Source organism: Leptosomus discolor, chromosome 2 (genome assembly GCF_034619465.1).
Source record: "Leptosomus discolor isolate bLepDis1 chromosome 2, bLepDis1.hap2, whole genome shotgun sequence".
Lineage (NCBI taxonomy): Eukaryota > Metazoa > Chordata > Aves > Leptosomiformes > Leptosomidae > Leptosomus > Leptosomus discolor.
In genome coordinates this window covers 123,670,676-123,689,037 of record NC_141392.1, presented here as the reverse complement: position 1 = coordinate 123,689,037, position 18,362 = coordinate 123,670,676, and the positions used below count along the sequence as shown (strand labels likewise).

General features: G+C 43.9%; 1 protein-coding gene across 1 annotated transcript in view; it reads left to right on the top strand.

Annotated features, from left to right (window-relative positions):
- Positions 1 to 18,362, top strand: part of PKHD1 (PKHD1 ciliary IPT domain containing fibrocystin/polyductin) — a 265,896-nt gene that overhangs the window by 66,923 nt on the left and 180,611 nt on the right. The window contains exon 35 of the mRNA XM_086461672.1: positions 16,596 to 16,746. Within this exon, the coding sequence (XP_086317798.1) occupies positions 16,596 to 16,746 (151 nt within the window). The remainder of the gene's footprint in view (positions 1 to 16,595; positions 16,747 to 18,362) is intronic.

Below are 18,362 nucleotides of genomic sequence, written 5' to 3'. Positions count from 1 at the left end.
TTTTTTTTCATCCCCCCCCCAATCCCACCACCTTTCATGTCTCTCTGGGGAGATTACTTCCTAATTTGTACGTGCCTTTTCAGGAAGCTCTCTTCTCCCCATCATTCACACTGCTGCACTAGAGGTGCATGGGAAGTTACCCCCAGGATGGGCTGCCATTAACCCCAGGATGGGCTGCCGGTCCTGTGTGACCCACAGAACATCACAGCCTTTCCACTTGCATTTAAACACACCCGTGTGAAATCGGAACTGAGCATGGCTCGGCTTAATGAAACCGTTTTCCTTCTCCGCCCTCCATTTGTTCCTGCTCCCCACCCTTAAGAGAAACACAGATTCAGAGTGAAAAGTGCCATTTTGGAGGCGCTCCTCCAGGGAAGAGAAAGCAAATCTTTCCCATCCTGCACAAAGGGATGGCTCAAATTAAGGTCAGGAGGGTGCGGGGAAGCCTTCCTGAGGGACTGTGGGCACATTTTCTCCCCACTTGCTCCCAGGCTACTGCACAGAGTCTTGCTGCCACTTTCCTGCTTAATTATGACAGAGACTCTAATTGACTACTTTGGTGTTTAGGCGGTTGTGGAGGGGGAAGGATTGTCTACAGTTGAAAGTGTGGCTCTCGTTCTCCGTCTATAGGACTCTCTCAATCTGGGAGAAGGGGCTGTGGGGGTTTGATGCCTGTGTCTGTGCTGAGGTGCATGGCCTTGGGTTCTGGGTGAAGTCAGAGGGAAGCCTTTTCCATGTCCTCATCTTGAATTTAATTGGGAAAGGGCTGAGCTCCTTGGAGACAGACATAGACCAGGTTTTTCTGCTGCACTGGAGCATGGACTAATGTATGTGGAGGTCTTACCCCTCCTTAGGTGTGATGTGGGCTGAAGATGCTTTCAGATGCTGCATCACTAATATTGGACTCTGCGTCACTACCTGACTTCGTGTCCTCTCCCCAGTCCCAAACAAAGCAATACTGTGGACTTGATGCTCCACACAGGAATTTTCTCTATGGCAAAGGCGTTGGCTGACCTACAATGACTTCTCAAATGCTTCCGGGGCCTGGTTCAGCACCCAGCAAGATGTCCTGCCCTTGGTCACTTTGTTTTGAAAGCTGGGAGATTTTAATACTGTGGACTTTGCCGAAGTGGGACCACTGGAGGGGCCCTTGATGTGGTTGTACCAAGGATGGAGGTGCTTGGTGTTTAAGCACCACCAAAAACCATGTGGTCAAGACTGAGAACTGGGTGTATCATGGCTTGGAGACAGCTCCTGGTCTGACGCATTGAAATGCCAGATCTGGAGGTGGACTGTGTTTCCCCTTAGACTCGAGCAATAATCAAAGCCATTTAATTTTATTTTATTTTTATGTTTTCTTGATGTTTCATTTTAGGAAACTAAATCCACACTAAGGCCCTGATTGACATGTGAATGCCCAGTTCTCAACAAATTTTAAACCTTCCCCTTGATGACCTCGCTTCCTCATCCAGATCAAAATTGATTTGGATTAATCTTCCAAAATGCTGAGCCTACAGGTGTGTTGGTATGTGTCAGGTGCCACGGTGGCTCCATGTTCCTGCAAGTCAATCCTAATTACTGATGGTTTATTCACAGGCATTTATGCAGGAGAAAAACTTTCTGTATGTATACAAAGCCACTGAGTTCCGGGGGATGTTCACTCATTTGGGCAAGCACTAGTAGGATATGGGCCAGTAACTCATGTGGGCTGGTCATCACTGGCCATGGGTTGTAGAGGAGCAAGATCTCCTTCTCATTCTGTCTCTACAATATTTCTGCTAGGCTGCAGACTATACCTGAACCCAGCGTAATGCCTCTGTGATTTATGGCGTTTAGTGCAAGGTGGGTGCTGGATTACACCACTTCTATAGGGATATAGCTCTAAACACCTGAGTTTAGTACCTGGCCTGCTGTCTAGCCGTGCATGCAGGATCAAATTTGCCATCCAATCCACAAGAAGTGAGAAGAAGCCTTGGGTAGAGTCTGTCTGTGGGGGACACCGTTGGGTTTTGCTTCATTTAGAAAAAAAAGTGGGTAATTACTGAGGATAGAAAAGCCTGAAAAGTTTGGTAAGCTACTGGTACTGATGGAAAGATAATTGTGTTGTACAGACTTTAGGGGAAGGAGTAGAGTAAGGATGAGTAGTATTTGTTGTGGGTTTTTTTTTTATAATTTTGATTTTTTTCCAGTTTTTTTACTGTTCATGCTCTCACAAGGTTTTTCATAGACTAACCAGAGTGAACTAGGTGTACAGTTAGAGGACAAATGAATTGCCGTATTATTTCAGTTCAGAGAGTGTTTATAAAAAGTAATTGCTGTAGCAGGAGAGAAAAACAGCGTGTTCAAGCACTGTGCGACAATTAGTCTACTAGAGCCTTCCTCTGTCTTTAAGGAAAGGGTTAATTTTACGTGATTGCCAGTAAAAACAAGCTGTTTTCATGATGAGTCTGTAATAGCTGGGTGATAGACTGGCTTAACAACTGCTTGCTAAATGTTGGGTAGGTTTCCCTGACTGGCAGCTCTGTAAGTGGAAGCCCCTCGTGTCCAATCTGTCCTTGTGAATAGCTGCAGAGCAAAGGACTTCATTAGGGGATTGTAAGGCTACCTCATAAAAGCTAGCAAATAATTACAACAGCGATGGGAAGGAGCGGAGGGGACCGAGTGCTCTGTCGTCTCCATGAAGAAAAGCAGACATCCCAGGGCAGGGCAGGGAAGCATCAGGTGAAGTGGACGTTATAAACACTTTCTCGTGAACGCTGTGTCTTCTCAATAAAGCGTCAGTTTAACCCATCTACGGCTTTAACAAAATATTCCCGGTTAACTTCATGGGTGGTGCAGGGCTGGGAGCTGTTAGCTCATATTCAGTTAAATTTCAAATGTCAGAGCTCGTTAGTGGTGATTTTAGCCAAAGCCAGTTTGTGAGGAGCTCAGTAAATTTGACTTCCTCAAATAAAATTGAGGAAAGAGATTTCTGGTTTGCTTATTGATTTATTTTCCTGCTTTCACACATCTTCTTTGGGTCTGTGATTCTGATCAAAGTTCAGTCTCAGCTTCAGCCTCTTCGGGATTACAGTTCTCCCCTTTTCACACACACTCTAGCTCTTTCACTCTTTAATTCTTATTTATTTGCCTTTTTTCCTCCTGCCTTAACCTGTGTTTGGTGAGTGGAAGATGCAGTTTTTGCTTTCAGTGTTGAGGAGAGCTTTTTCCTGAGCTCACCAGCAAGCCCACGTGGGCACGCACAGCAAGGCAGCATGACTTTAGAAGTCCAGCCTGATGCGTGCAAAGCTGGGTAGAGAGGTATGAAACAATTCTGTGTTAGCTGTATGGATGGCTCACCCAAGGTCTGGCTGTCTATGTTTACCTGTTCCTGGGACTTAGGTCCTTGTTGTCTTGAACCCCCCTGTGCCGATTAAATTGGTGCAGAATTCGTTGGACAGTCGGTGTTGCTCTGCAATGCCTTTTGGGGAGCTCTGCTGGGATCAGCACAGGGGTGAGTCAGGGAATGGAGCCACTGGAGTTAGAAACGTGGCTTCAAAGCTGACATGGCCCAGGCAACGCTGCAGAAATTGAGATAGCCCCTGTAGGAAGGACTGCAGTCGCTGCTCACCATCATGGCCTCAAGCCAATGCTCATTTTCAGCTCTGGGAGAGGCAGTCGCTGGATTGACAGGTACCTGAGGGACTTGTAGGCAGGTACCATGGGGTACCAGTTTTGGATAAGTTTCTCCAGGTAGTGATAGATAGCAGCTGATAGGTCTTTTTAGGTTTGGACCGAGGCATTTCCACTTCTTGTATGTACATCCTCATTTGGATATGTACCCCAGTGTGGTGCCCCTCTCTCCCCAGATTCAAATCTACCTTTGGAAAATGCTAACAGGCACCCATCTGAATCCTTAAGCACTTGAGTGCATTCAGATACTGGGGTAATGACGTGTCAGCAAGGGTCCTTGGGTAAAGATACACCGGATTTTATGTCCTACCAAAAGATTAACAGGCAGACAAATGTGTGTGTGGGAGGGAAGATAATGATGGCCACGGAGTGTACATTATTTCAGGGGATCTGCATTCCCAACAAAGATGAGCTATTACAGCCCTGTGAGACAGAGGGATGGCTTTATAGTTCGAACAGCAGCAGTTTGTGCTTTCAACTCAAAGGTCTCTCAGTTCGGAGGGCAGTGTGTTGGTCGAGAAGTTCTCTCTCACGCTACCCTCTCATCCTGTTGTCTGTTTAAAATGAAGTTTGGGCTAAAATCTCTTGAAATTACAAGAGCGGTTACTGTCCCACAACATGTGTGCTGCTGCTCTTCAGTGGAGGCGTAGTCGTTCATGGCATAGCGGTTCAGCACAAAGTGCACTAAATTAACTCCAGCTGCCCTCTGGCTTACGTTGCAGTGTTGTCTGCACCCCTGCTGAAATTGCCTATCACGTGCCACTGTGAGCTCAAATTACTGAAAAAAAAAATAAAATTAAATAGATGGAAGCACTGTTCTAGAGAATCAGTTCTAATTTTAGCTGAAATAAATGTGTTAAAGTGTACATATCTGCTGCAGACATGTCCTCGTTTGGAAGGTGTCTTGCACCAAGAAGGTTCTTCTATGTGTGTGCAGCTCCTTGCACATTAGGGTCCAAGGGTTTATCTGGATTTATCACAGTTACGTAGACACCCCTGACTGCAGGGAAACAGTATGAGTGTTCCCAGTTATGCCATTTAATGCTTAAATTCCCATTAGGACTTAGCAAATTCAGCTCAAAGTGACCACGAAATAGTAGCCTTCGCTAAGGCGTGACATCTTCCTAGCCATCATAACCCAGTGTTACCCTGTTGCTTATGTGACCTTTTCTGTAAGAGTCCCATCTTCACCTTTTTACCTTTCTGGCAGATAAGTGTTTTTGATGATGACAATAAAGATACCGCAAAGCACTTTTATTCTTGGTTGCCCCATCTGGGCTGTGCGTTTGATCCAAACGGCCAGCGTTCCAGTCAGATTGCACTATCAGATGGAGCTGGCTCTATTTCCTGCATTATTCTTCCTGGCTGTACCACATTATGCAATTATGTTTGCATTTAAACCTGAGCACTTACCTGTAATGATGCTGTAGTTCGGTACATGATACATTACAGCAGTAGATAATGCATACAGATAGGCTAGGAAAGCATGTTGTTGATGTGCTAAAACTAAACAGGACATTGCATTTGAAAGCGGACTCTGAAAGCTCGCAGATTAGGCTGAGCCGTTTAAAAAGCTTGCATTACTGAAATAACAGCCGTGCAGGGTGAAACCCCCTCCCAGCTGGGCAGGTACAGGATTGAAAGGGCAGCGCAGGCTTCCCCAGCACTGAGGTCTGCCACTGGCACTGCTGGTTGCTGCCACCCACTCCTGCAGGAGCAGGATGGTCTCAGCAGCTGCTGGGAGCCCCAAATCCCGCACCCCTATAGCACAACGTCAGTGATGGGCAACGATGCAACGTAGAGAACTGACCCTGCCTCTGCTGCCGGCCAGCCCCCTTACACCTGCCCTTATCCCTGCAATGCAGTTGCAGCCTTGGCGGCCAGATTCTGACCAGCTGGGTTGCACTACCGTGCTGCTATGAACACACACTACTACACTGCTTCTGTGAAGATATTTGGGTTGTTTTAGGTGGTGCCAAGTAGCTGGTTGGCAGACCCTGGCTGCCAGTGCTGAGGGTGATGGTTACTACCAAAGCGTGTCAAGGCAGTTAATCTCTAACCTCCTTTAGGACTTCACTTCCAAAGACCTCAGTAACTTCCCTACCTCTGTGCAGGGCACTGCGCTGGAGCAAGGGTGCAGGTTTCAGGGAGTAATAACTTTCAACGCTGCTGGTCTGCATTAGATCCTACCCTGGGAGGCAGAAAAGCTGTTTAACTCACAGAAATTTCTTTTTGCCCATTCAAGTCCTCCCTTTCAAAGGTGGGGTTTACTTTAAAAACACATTTTAAACACGTGGAAATGATCAAGCAAAATGTTTTGATGAAGCTGCTGCAGTGATTCAGCAGAAACCAAACCCGGTGCAGTCAGCTGGGATTATGAAGCAATGCCCTCCTGCTACACAAGGTATCAGCAAGCACATCAGTTTTCCCTTCAACAAAACAGGGATTGCAACCTGTAGTTTTCCTTGTAGGTTCCTCTGTCCATCGTGTTCTGGGGGGTCTGTGGATGGAAGGAGCTGTGGCTGGGTGAGTGTCATCCTGTTTGAGAGAGAGGATATACAGGTGATGACAACAGTAGCACTTAGGAAGTCTCTCACCTTTCAGTTGGGTGGTTCTTAAAATGGTCTCAGTGGTAATAGATGTTTCAGTGAAGCAATACAGTGATGATAACCATGTACCGTTCAAGATATGCTTGAACTTCTTAATAAAATAGTGAAAAAAAAAATTATAGAAGAAGAATAGGAGAAACTTGTCCACCTGCAGTCACTTAAACAGCCCTGCTGCTGTGCCTGAGGAGACGTGGATGCACACATGGCGGTATCAGTGGTTGTCCTTGAACTGTGTGGTTTTGCTGCCTGCATGCTTTATTTCATGAGTAGAACATACCAAGTTGTAGCCTCCACGCAGCACTTTGCCTCTTCAAACCACTTTTCAGTCTTTCCCTGCTAAATCATGGCCAAACCCCTTGCCAACCAGGTTTGCAGGGGAGGTGGTTCGTGTATCAGTTCACTTGTATTCCCTACGTCCCCACAGGAGCAGTGTGGAAGTCAGGGGCTGGATCCCATGCCAGTGCTCTGACCTTCAGCCCACTGTCACAGTTGATTTTGGACTCTCACAAGGGTTGTTTTTTCTCCTTCCTGATCCAAACCCCCCAGCAACATCAGATCTCCACTGACACTGTTGGGGTGGACGAGCCTCATTTCTCCAGCCCCATTTACTGTAGTGCTCATTCAGAAATCCTTCTTGCTGACACACAGGCAAGTATTTTGATTTCTTTTCCTGCAGACGGTTGGAAAATTGTTAAGTTGATCTTTGTATTTGCAATATTTGCTTTCAGATTAGTTAAAGTAAGTCATGATCATTCAATTGTGAGACAATCTTTGCACAGTGCGTACTGCAAAGGCCAACACAATCACCAGGCTTGGTTATTTCTTGTGTAAACAACTTGATGTTGCAATTTTCTCGTTACCATTAAATTGCCATTTTTAATTTGTCTCAGAAGTCTTCATCCTTTGAGAAATCACTGGTTTAGAAAGACCTGTAAATTACGTGTGCCCTTTAACTGTGCTCTGGAAAGGGAAAAACCAGTCGTGTTCGATCTAAACTGGAAGATTGTACTGAGTTTACCTAATGTGTTTACATGCACAGGATTTTCATGCAAGTTGGGCTTGCGATTAAAACTCTGTGCTGGGATAGTTTCCACTGAAATAGACTGTCTCTGAATATCAGGCCATAAATGAACATTAGGAAGATTCTTGTGAATTAGCAATGAGTTACTGCAGAAAAAAATTGCATTTTGTGGAACAGGGCTCTTCATGTACTCCAAGACTTCCCGAGAAGCAGAATTTGAAGTTGAGATTTCTGATTCTAGGATTGACCTCCCACCGTAACCCCCAAAAGACCCCAAGAGACCCAAGAACAACACTTCGGGACTCACATGAGTGTGGTAAATAGACCTGGACCTTCCCAAGTGTCTCATGGTTTGTTTAATCATGGTGTGGCTTAACACTGCTCCTGTCCCCTCATTACTTGGTATTTTACCTTGTGTTCGGCTGAGCTTTGTTGCCTGTGATTAGGAAGCTGATTCGTGCTGTATCTGGGACGTGCACCCCCTGACAACAGTGACGTCTTTTCAGTGCCCTCCCTATGAAAGCACTATTAGATCTAACTAACACTCCATGTCCTTAATTAAATACCTCTGGTGCAAAGAGCCTTACCTTCTGTGCTTGGAAATTGCAGTGATTACTCCCCTGCTGGAAAAGTCTTTTTTTTGGTGGTCGTTTTTTTGAGTGGTTTTGCTGGTATAGTTGTTTGGGTTTGGGTTTTGTTTTTTTGTTGGGTTTTTTTTTGGTTTTTTTTTGTTTTTTTTTTTTTTTTTTAAACAGGAATTAAGCTGCTTCTCATGCCATTGTCCAGTTGCAAATTGGCCTGAGACTGACTTGTGCCATGGGCTCTGACCTCCGAAACTGCCCACTCATTTTTTTTCCCGAACTAATCAGCTAGATGAACTATTTACAGTTGGCTTTTGGGTCTTCTCACTGCTTTTGCGGCTGCCCCTGTCTGAGTAATTAATGACAGTGTGACTTGTTTATGGTCTTGAGTTACTAATGCTGTTGGCTGCAAATGCATTTTTACCTCTGGGACGTGCCAGTTTCCTGCTTCTAGTCCCACCTCACCAGCCCAGGTCAATTTTTTGTGTGTAAACAGATTTATCCTGTAATAGTTGGAGAGAGACTAGGGTCATTCATCAGTCCCGCAGAGAACATGCCCAGCCAGATTTTTCCCTTCTTGTGCCTGTGCAACTCAGCAGAAGTCAGAAAGATTCCTGCAGGACACTAAAATTAAAAAAATAAAATTAAAAAAAAAAAAAGGAAAAATAATCCTTTCTTTTTAATTCAGGATATTTCTTAGTCAGAAATAAAGGTATTGGATAGTGCGCCACATATCCAGCCACGTGCCCAGCCCAGATCCTTGTTGTACCAATGGGAGTCGTTAATGAAGGAACTTCTATGTGGCTCTCTTACCTAGGATGGTACATTTTGAAGCTGGAGTAAATTGAGATAGTCATAAAAATATTATCTTGTGGCCCTGGAAAGAGTTTGTTGGGTTATGTTCCAGGCCTGTTCTATAACAGGCAATCCCGGCAAGTATGTTAATTCATAAGGGAAAACCCAATTTCATCTCCTACTCCCTCTGTACACCTGTCAGACTCTCAAGACATGGATAGTAAGAAGCATTCTGGTCATTTTCATCCTTAGTTTACTCATCGCTACAGTAACTCTCAGTCTTCTTGGGCATAATTTGGCATAAATGATTCATTTTTTCCCACTGTCTTGTTGTCTAGGTATCTTCTGGTTTTTAATGTCTGTAAGGCTACCTCCTTAGTGACTTGAGCGCAACCATTCCTGCCATTATTTGTATAATTTCTTTCAGAAACTGGAAGAAGATGGTCCCATTATCCCTCTACCTTTGTGGCCCAGTTTGGTTACTAGTGTCTACTCAGTTGGGTTAATCACGGGTGGTCTCTGCCATGACACGAATTTGAGGGGAGCTTCCTTTCGTGCCTCTGGATTGTTAGTAAAATTCCTCACTGTTTTGCCAAGGCAGTTTGTACCAACATCTAAAAACTGCCACCCCATTACTCATTGCTAAACTGGCATCAGGACTGTCTTAACACTGACACTCAGAGGAGGAGGAGCTCAGTGGTCAGAACATGTTATTTTCAGGATCATCGTCACATGGAACTGAACTAGGTGAGAGATTTCTCAAGGTCTGAAGCTGATGAACTCCTAGGAGCCAAGAGGTTGTCTTTCCTTTCAGGCGAGGTTGGGAGAAATCGGAGAAGTTGAAATACGCTCTGCATTTTGCCATGTTCTTCTTCTTTCCAAACGGAACCAAATTAAATAGAAATGATAGAGGTGAATGTGGTGCTTTTACTACGAGTATGGAAGTCGATTGTCCATTGCAAACTTTTCCAGAGGTTCTCCTTTGTTACTTCCTTACATCCAGCTTGGAAATGTCTTAATCAATGGCGAAGTTGGAGTACTGTATTGAAGTGCACATGAATGGAAGTCCTTTAAGGGGTTGCTGATCCTATTCTGTCTTTCCCCTGAAGCTGTATATATAAGCCTTCATTCTCTTTGCTGTCTTACACGCTGCCAGGAATGAAAAGATGATTGCAAAAGTCCTCTTTTGGTTTTGGTTTATATAGAAAAAAAACATATTTTACATTGAGTGACAAAGTGCATGCAGGAGACCGCTCCTATGAATGAAAGTGTTTCCTACCATGCTTGTCTCAGGGGTGTTGGTTATACAGAGGAAGACCTATCCATGCCAATTAAAATTCTATAACTTTACAGTTGTGGTGAGCATTTTTCAGTTAATTTGGCAAAGGGTTAGAGGCCCTACAAGCAGCAGAGACAGGGAATGATGCCAAGAGACAGGTTCAGCTTCTTTGGGCATTGGGCAGCGTTTTGCACACTAACTCCACTGACTGTAGCAAATAACATGCATTTGCATCCCTTTCAAATATGTGTAGGAGGGAGGAGCCTGCACCAATTTGTCTGTTTTAATTATAGATGTTTTACCCACCTTCCTAATTGCTCCTTCATTAAGAAGTAGCTTGTTGTTTCTTTTTTTTCCCTAGGAGCTAAAAATAATCAACTTTTGTTTGTTCCTGTAAATATTTTTTTTTTTTTTTGCCCTTGAGGAGATAATTATTTCTATTGTTGCATGAAGATGGTGGCCAATACAGGAGGAATAATTAGAGCAGATGGCTGAAAATACTTCCCTTGTAAAAGACATCTAGTGTAATAAAATACCTCCCCTCCTCTTTTGTCTCCTCCAAATATTCGTTTTTCTTTCCTTCAGGTGGATGGGGGTTGGGTGAGGGGTGTAAATCTTTTCCTGATGTATTAAACTGAGGAGCTGTCAGGAGTTCACAGCCTGGAAAGTGAGCTCCATGTATCCATCACTGAAATTAAAGTGTTTTCAAATGTGGTGTGGAGTCCTGGGTCTACGGCGTGGGGAAATATACGCTGTACTTCATCACTTAAAATGTTAACCTTGTCTCTCCGTGGTGACTGAGAACAGGAACACTTGCTCTCCGTACTTGCTGGTTAAATGGCAATCTGTCAGCACCAAGGAAAAGGCTACCTTGTGGGTGTCAATCTCTGCCGTGTCTGTAGCCTTCGAAACCTGTGCTTGTTCACAGCCGTGCATGCCAGGAGGGGTGCGCCTTCTTCTTTGTGCCAGAGAGCACAGGAAGCAACTCGGAGAGTTTCTTGGACGTGCAAGCAAGTTGCTGTTGTGCAGGAGCAGTACTGTGCTCCGTGTCTTATCGGTTGCGTCTGGGGGAAAGGATAAATCTGGCTGCTGAGGGTGGAGCTGGCGCAAAAACCCTCCTGACTTCAGATTTCTGTCTCTGACCCTCAGCTGAAACCCAGAACCCAGAAGAAGAGGGAGCATTGAGCATAGCAGCAAGGAGAGTCTGTGTTTAACTACACCTCTGGTTCTTGGTTTGGTTTTAAAATTTCTCTCTTTCTGATCAGAGGATGAGGGCTCTTGTCTTTGTGTCTGTGATGGTTGTTACAGCCCTCATTTTTGGGACCGTACTTCAAACCAACCCGCCCCCCCTCTCCCTCCCAAATCATAAAGTTATCACAAAGTGAGATCAAATAATCCATACTGTGTTTGAACAATAGTTTCTCAAACCCTTCAAGCCTAACCTTGCATTTCAGGGAAAAGGGAGTTAAAAATCATCAGATAAACATGTGTTGTGTTGGCAGAATGATTGTGATTTACAAAAATTTAGGCCAAACATGAAAGGAGTGGTCACTTAGAACCCCTTCCCTTTGTAACTTGCTTGCCAGCCTGTGTGGGAATGCAAGAATATCACTGTTATTTATTCATTTGTAGCAGTTGCTGCTGCTGTTTCTGAGCCCTGGTAGTCATAGGCACAAGCTGAAAAACTGGTACTGAAAGATCGTGTCCCCAAAGGCTGACATAAAGGCAACCCCAGGCGGCTGACAACAGCAGCAGCTAAAAACATAAAATGGAAAGAAATCTGCCTGAAAATGGAAAAAGAAGGTGCAGCAGGGAGGAAGGGGATAATGTGCTGAATTACAAGGAACTTGTGCATCTTTTATTGTATGCCATTAAAACGTTATTTTATCTTTACATAATTCATTCATCATTTCGAAGCTCTAATGGAGAAGGAGTTGATCCCCCCCCCCCCCCCAAATTAATCTGTGTTATACACAAGCTATGGGCTTGGTACATAAGCTGTGGCCTTGAAGTGAGTTGCATGTGACATGCACCAAGTGAGTGTCAGAGGTGGGAAGATATTGCAGGACTCTGCTCATTGAATTTTCATGTCAGATCCCCTACCTGGTCCTCGTGCTCATTGTTACCCCAGGAAGAACAAATGGATACTTAGAGATTCCCAGTGCTTGTGACTTCCCACCCACCTGGAGTTTCTCCCCATATCTTGCAGGTTTGGTTCCTACCGAGTCAGTGTTATCTGCTGTACTGGACTCAAAATGTGAAATGTTGCCAGGGTGGATTTCCTATGGATGTCTGATGTGAGGGCACATACTGCAAAAGTTCGGTGACCATTTTAAGTGTTCAGTTCATGCTATATTTATGTGCCTGGGGAAAACACCAGAAGAGTCTCTTGCCTCAATCTAGCTACTGATTTTCATGAACCTTGCAGGAATAAAACGCCTTTGTAGGCTCACTTTTCCTGTTAAACCTAGCTGAAGCTGGCCACATTCAAGTGGGAGCAGTGACAGTGACAGATGGATGCAGAGATGTTATGGACTCATAAACTCTATTTCCTCCAAATCATCTTTCCAACTCTGGTATATGCTGAAGCCAGAGTGTGAAGCTACCACCTCACTGCAGCAGCTGCAACCAGCCCGCTCCAACTTCACCATTCGGGGCTTGTTTTATGCCAACTCCTCTTTCCCCCATCTTGACTTTCAAGTTCCCTGCCGTTTGTTGTGCCCCATGCTGAAGCTGGAAGGAAAATGAGGAGGAAAATGCCCATCCCTAGCCGCTGATCTGCAGCTTTCCTTGGCTCTGCGGGTTCCTCCTGGTTCATTCAACAAGCACACACGGGATGGGCACTCAGCCATGACCCTGGCGCTTGCAGCTGCTGCTGCTCTTCAGTCTTACTGAGAAGTGTTTAAATTAAACACCATAAGTCAAATGCTGGGTGCCAAGCAGGGGGAAAAATGGAAAAGGAAACAGTTCTGTTTCTATAAAAAATACCGTGAGGGGGATGTTCTTATCCTGCTCAGCTGCAGGTGGAGGGAAAGGAGCTGGAGTCTCTGCATGGTGAAGATGTTTAGGACATGGCCATACAGCTCTCCAAGAGATAAGATGGCTGTTTCACTGTTTTTTCTTCGGGGTCTCAAGTGAGTCAGTCCGTCCCAGTGGTCATAAGAGCATGCTCAGCCTGCAGGGCAGCAAAGTCCCCCATGACACCCTTAGCACGCAGAGACGGTGGTGTTTGGTGTCTGTAGGGTCCGTGTGGGCTACAACCTGTCCCATATTGATAACAGGGCAGCTAGACAAGACAGGCATGTTAACTGAAGATGTTTCCAAATATCACACGGAGGGAAACTAGCAGGGCTAGATGAGAGTGTGGATTTCTAGAGCTGCAGGTCTGTCACCCACCCTACTTGATGAGGGATGTGCAATTAGTTTATATGTGTATTAGTCTGCGTTATTTTAGCGTGGGCTGCTCAACAGGAACTGGCCATAGCCACAACCACTCAGCAAAGGAACCTAAAATGTCCATTACAGTCGCAGATTGCACTGTGTTTTTCTTCCAGAAAACAGGGAGAAGGTTGGAATTCACAAGGTCCAGGCAAACTGTACTTGTGATTCAGGGCAGCTGGCCATTTCACTAGCCTTGCACTAGACCACACCTTCTTCTTTCAAAGATCTTTAAGGAGGTGCTTTTTCATTTAGGGAAGGGTATAGGACTGCAAGAGAAGAGGCACCAAATAAAATCTTCTGCCATCTCGTTTGTCTCCATCAGCTTGATGTCTTTCCTCAGTTTCTACAGAGCTGTTTTCCCTCTCACACCCCTGTATGTTCTTCTGCACTGTGGTAATTTAAAGTACTTCTCTTGAGCAAACTCCCTTTTCTTTCTTCAGAGAGATGCTTTAGATTTATTCTTTCTGTGATAATGCGAGGTTGGTACGATGTTTACAAATAGCTCTTGGTCCTGTGTATTTTAGTTGATGTTCACTTGTTTACTTCAGTTTTTTAAAAAAAAAAAAAAGAAAGTGAAAAAAGAAAACAAACCAGAAATCACTTGAAAGATGCACATACAGGTGGTGCACATGCCAGCAAAGTAAGCCAGGCATCTTCTCACTGGAAAACTTTAGGTACAGACTGGGTGGAACAATAGAGATTTTTATGACCTTGACCAACTGATTTTCTGTCTTTGTCTAGTCAGTCTTGAGTGGTAAACTTTCTTTCTTTGTTTAGGTTGATGGTGTAGGGACTGCCTCTTATGGTGGACACATATATCGTCTGAATAACAGAGCATTTGGTTTCAATGTCTTTGTATCATTTCTGAGTTACATTCTTAAGACGGTGGATAGTTCTTAATTGTCCAGATGGTATCAACCATTTCTTGTGCCTTGTTACACTGACATGTATGAGCTGCTAGCTTTTATGCCACAGGATATTAGTAGAGCTGAATAGGTACAGTCTTCTAAGAGGTCACAGCAGAAACCTAGCAAGAGTAGCTTAAATACCAATGTTATATAGAGAATGAGGAACGAGGAACTTACATGTTTTGTAGTTAGAAAGGGGAACCATCTTAAAAAAAAAAAAAGTTAAATTCAGAAGAGGAGTTTGTTCTTCTTAACTCTTGCAAGACTTCTATCAATGGTTTACTAAATTTTTGGGGCTAGCAAGAACAACCTGGTATATTCCTCATGCCCTTGCTTTCCTGTTAGAGTTAATCGGAGGCTTCTAAGTGACTTCAGAGGGTTAGAGTGATGTCAGAGTGACTTTAAGCTGTTTAACAAATGATCTCAACAAAATGTCCTGATGGATCCCACCATTTCACAACTGTATCATGCAGCTTTTCACTGGTGGCACGGGTTGAGCTTGCGCCAGACAGGAATTTATGGAATTTGTAATTTTGTCCTACAGTTGCCTTGATAAGCAGTGTATCTGGGAAATGTGTGCCTGTTCATGAACTGCACCTTCCTCTGTCCCCTGCTGTGAGATAAAACCAAGTTTAATTAGCTGCTTTTTCAATGGATCTATTTGTATACCCTTGTATATTGAACATAATCTGCTTCAAAGCACTATCAATGAAGAGTAATTCATAGCCTCTCTGGAAAGACAGTGGATAAAGATATCTATCTTTTCAGCTGGAATTTTGTCCTAAATCTCTGAAATATATAAATATATGTTTGCAAGTAATGAAGATAAAACTTGTCCTCTTACACTTACCGAACATGTAGAGATTGTACTCTCTGTAACAGTTGTGTACAGATGTGAAGGCTTATCTGTACTTCTGCAGTGATGAATTGGTTCACTCCCTCTGACACCAGAGATTAGCTCCCCAGATGTTTCCACTGTGTGTGTGTTAATGCAGTTCCAGGCTTCAGTCTAAATTGAACCAAGTAATTCCATTTGTAGGGAAATCATAGAATGGGTCAGACGGTAGAAAATGTCAGCATCTGCACCCTACAGACAGGATGGACATAAACGAGTTCTAACATTTAGTCTGGTAACCAACACCCATTCCTTGGTGTAAATAGTTAGGACAGTAGTCACTGTATAATAGTTATCTGACTGCTCTGGGTGCCACAGGAAATGTTGTATAAAACATCAGGCACATAAAGCTAAAATTGACAATGGTACAGTTGAAAGAATAACTATCATAACACCACCAGTATTGATTCACCTAAACCACAGCTCCAGAGCAAAAGCTTTAATGCACATCATGGGCTCTGACTGAAAAAAGGGTAACTATATTTTGCTTTTGTACTGAGGTTATTCTTTCCACTGCTGTTTTGGATTAGCACAACCCAGTGAGGACCACAAATATGTCCATGTCTGGTTTCCCCCTCTGCCTCAGATCAGTTGAGGCTGTTCTTGCTAGTTCACATGTAAGTCCAAAAGAATATGTTATGAATGCCCGCGTCCGCACTTGTGCACAAATGTCTATGCAAAAATATACACATATTCCTCAAGAAATCAGTTAAACCTTCACTGCTAAGTGCATGCTTAAAGTTTAGAGGTGAGGAGGAACCATGACTCGAAACAGGCAGGCATCATTTTGCCGTTGCTCATCATGAGTCAGTCTAATTTCTGTTTAAATGTTGATGTGCAAGTTGTCAAAGGAGGGGCAGTAATAATACCGGATAAGCTAAGAAAGCTAAAAAGGTGTTTGAAAGAATTAATGTCTCTCTAAATACAGACAAGTGGCACGAGAGCCTTTGAAAAAGCTTGCAAAGCAAAATATGGCCCGTCCAGCAGGACGTTTTAATTCTAAACTCTTCAGGCTGTTTTTCATGACATTGCCAGGAATTAACGTGCAGTTCTGCTTTTCGGGAGGCAGAGAGAGACACACACCAGGAAAACTGCAGACTTTCCGCAGCCAGACCTGCAGCAAGCCCCTCGTTAACCAGACCAGAACAAGACAAGTGACATCCCTAAACAGCGACAGGCATTTCTGAAGGCCGAGAACTCTCCAACCCCAAAGTCTCTCCATCCCTTCGCTCTACACGAGGTCCTGCCGGGAAAGTAGCCGGCGTGGCATTGGCACCTCCTCCGCTGTGCTCTCGGCCTGCTGTCTTCCTGAAGGGTGGGAAGGAGTGAGCTTTGAACTTCTCTATGTCTTTTTTTATTATTTATTTATTTATTTATTTTTTATTCTTTTCCAGCTTGCCCTCCAGTTTTGTGGCCGGTGGGATGAGGACTCCAGCTGGCCTGCTGGCCACCAGCCGCGAGATGGCGATAACGTCACGATAGAAGAAGGCAGGACCCTGCTGCTGGGGACCAGCACCACCAACCTCAACCTGCTGCATCTCAAAGGTCTGCAGAAGAGGGGTTCAGTGCTCTTGTTCCTCCAGGGCCGGAGTTTTTAATGGCCGTGATCTCCCCTTGCCTCCCCCAGCTCCTGCATCGAAGGAGATACCCGGTTAGGCAGGCTGAGTCTGCTCCTGGTAGATACAACACGATGGTGACGGGGGAAGCATTTAATTATTATGTATGCAGAAAGCATCGTTTATGCTGTTCGGAGCATAATGACAATATGAGTAGGAAGGCTTTATTTTCTTATTTTTCCTTTCCCCCAGCTACTGAGAGTGCTGCTATCCTGAGTGGCGTTCAGTGATAATGGCAGCGCTGATAACAATAATCAACTCTGTTTTGTTTGGCGTCTTTGAGGGAAGCGTGTTGCAAAAGCCTTTACAAAATTAATGATGTTACAGAATTACAGGCCAGAGCTACCAAATGTAATAAATAATCCAGGATCCTAGAGCATGGCTGGTGGAGAGTAAATAACTGAGAACAGTTAAGGGGGGGAAACACTGGGTTTGCAGGGTTCACGTATCCTGAGGTAGACACAGCGTAAGTGTCGGGAGGTATATCTCTGTGGGTGTCAAAGTAAGAATTAAAATTACTTGTAGTTCAGTGCCAGAAATATTCCTCCCTGGAAATTAAGCCCTCGTTGTGAAAACTGTTGTGCACGTGCTTGGCAGTAAGTGAATGAGTTGTTCTGGTGAAACAGCTTGCTCAAAATTAAGCTTATGTGTAAGCCTCTGCTGAAATGGAGCTAAAAAAATGGAAAGAGGAGTTTTTATATGTTTCAGGACCTGGCTCTTCTTTGCTGGTAAAAATGTTTTTATATTAAAAAGATGTTCAAGGCACTAGTTTTTCGTTGAGACAATGATAGAAAATACGCACTAGACAATTACATTTTAATCCAACTTTGAATATTCATTCTATAAAAAAAAAAACACCTTGCAAGTTTATCCATATTGTGCGAACATTTGCAAAAAAGATTGAACTTGCTTGGTCTAGGTTCAGAGGTTTTCAAGAATTGCTACACAAAGCACCATTCCTGTTTAAAGAAAAAAAAAACAAGTAAGAATTTGAGGTTAAAAAAATGTGAAGTTTTAGTACAATTTTCTTCCCTCTCTTCCCCACTAAAAATCCAAAATCTGTGTGATGCAAGATCCTTTTTAACTTCATTGTGATTACGACTTACAGTAGAGGAGATAGGTCAGAGCCCCAGATTTCTGAGACTTTTGGCTGGAAATCTGAATGAGGATTTTGGAGCTTGATCTCTGACTTTGTGAAGAATTGGGGCACAATATTGCAGCAGAAACCCTTTGAACTTTGGGTGTACTCAAAGGCACAGTTGATCTATGAGTCAGCACTCATGAAGCAAACGGAGGTCTGATTGAATTTAATGAAGTCTGGAGCAGTATCTTTATGGCTTTGGCTCATCTGGCATTCAAATCACTTCTCCCCTTTATCATGTTTTCCAAGAAGCTTGGTTTATAATGTAGATTCAGTTAGGAAAGTGACATTAAAATATTCTAGGTGCTATTATTTTCTGCATTGCATAGGGACCAAACGTTTTAGAAGCAGAAACCTACGCGGTCATTGTTTATCTGAGCTTCATTTTTGCTGAAGTTTGCTTG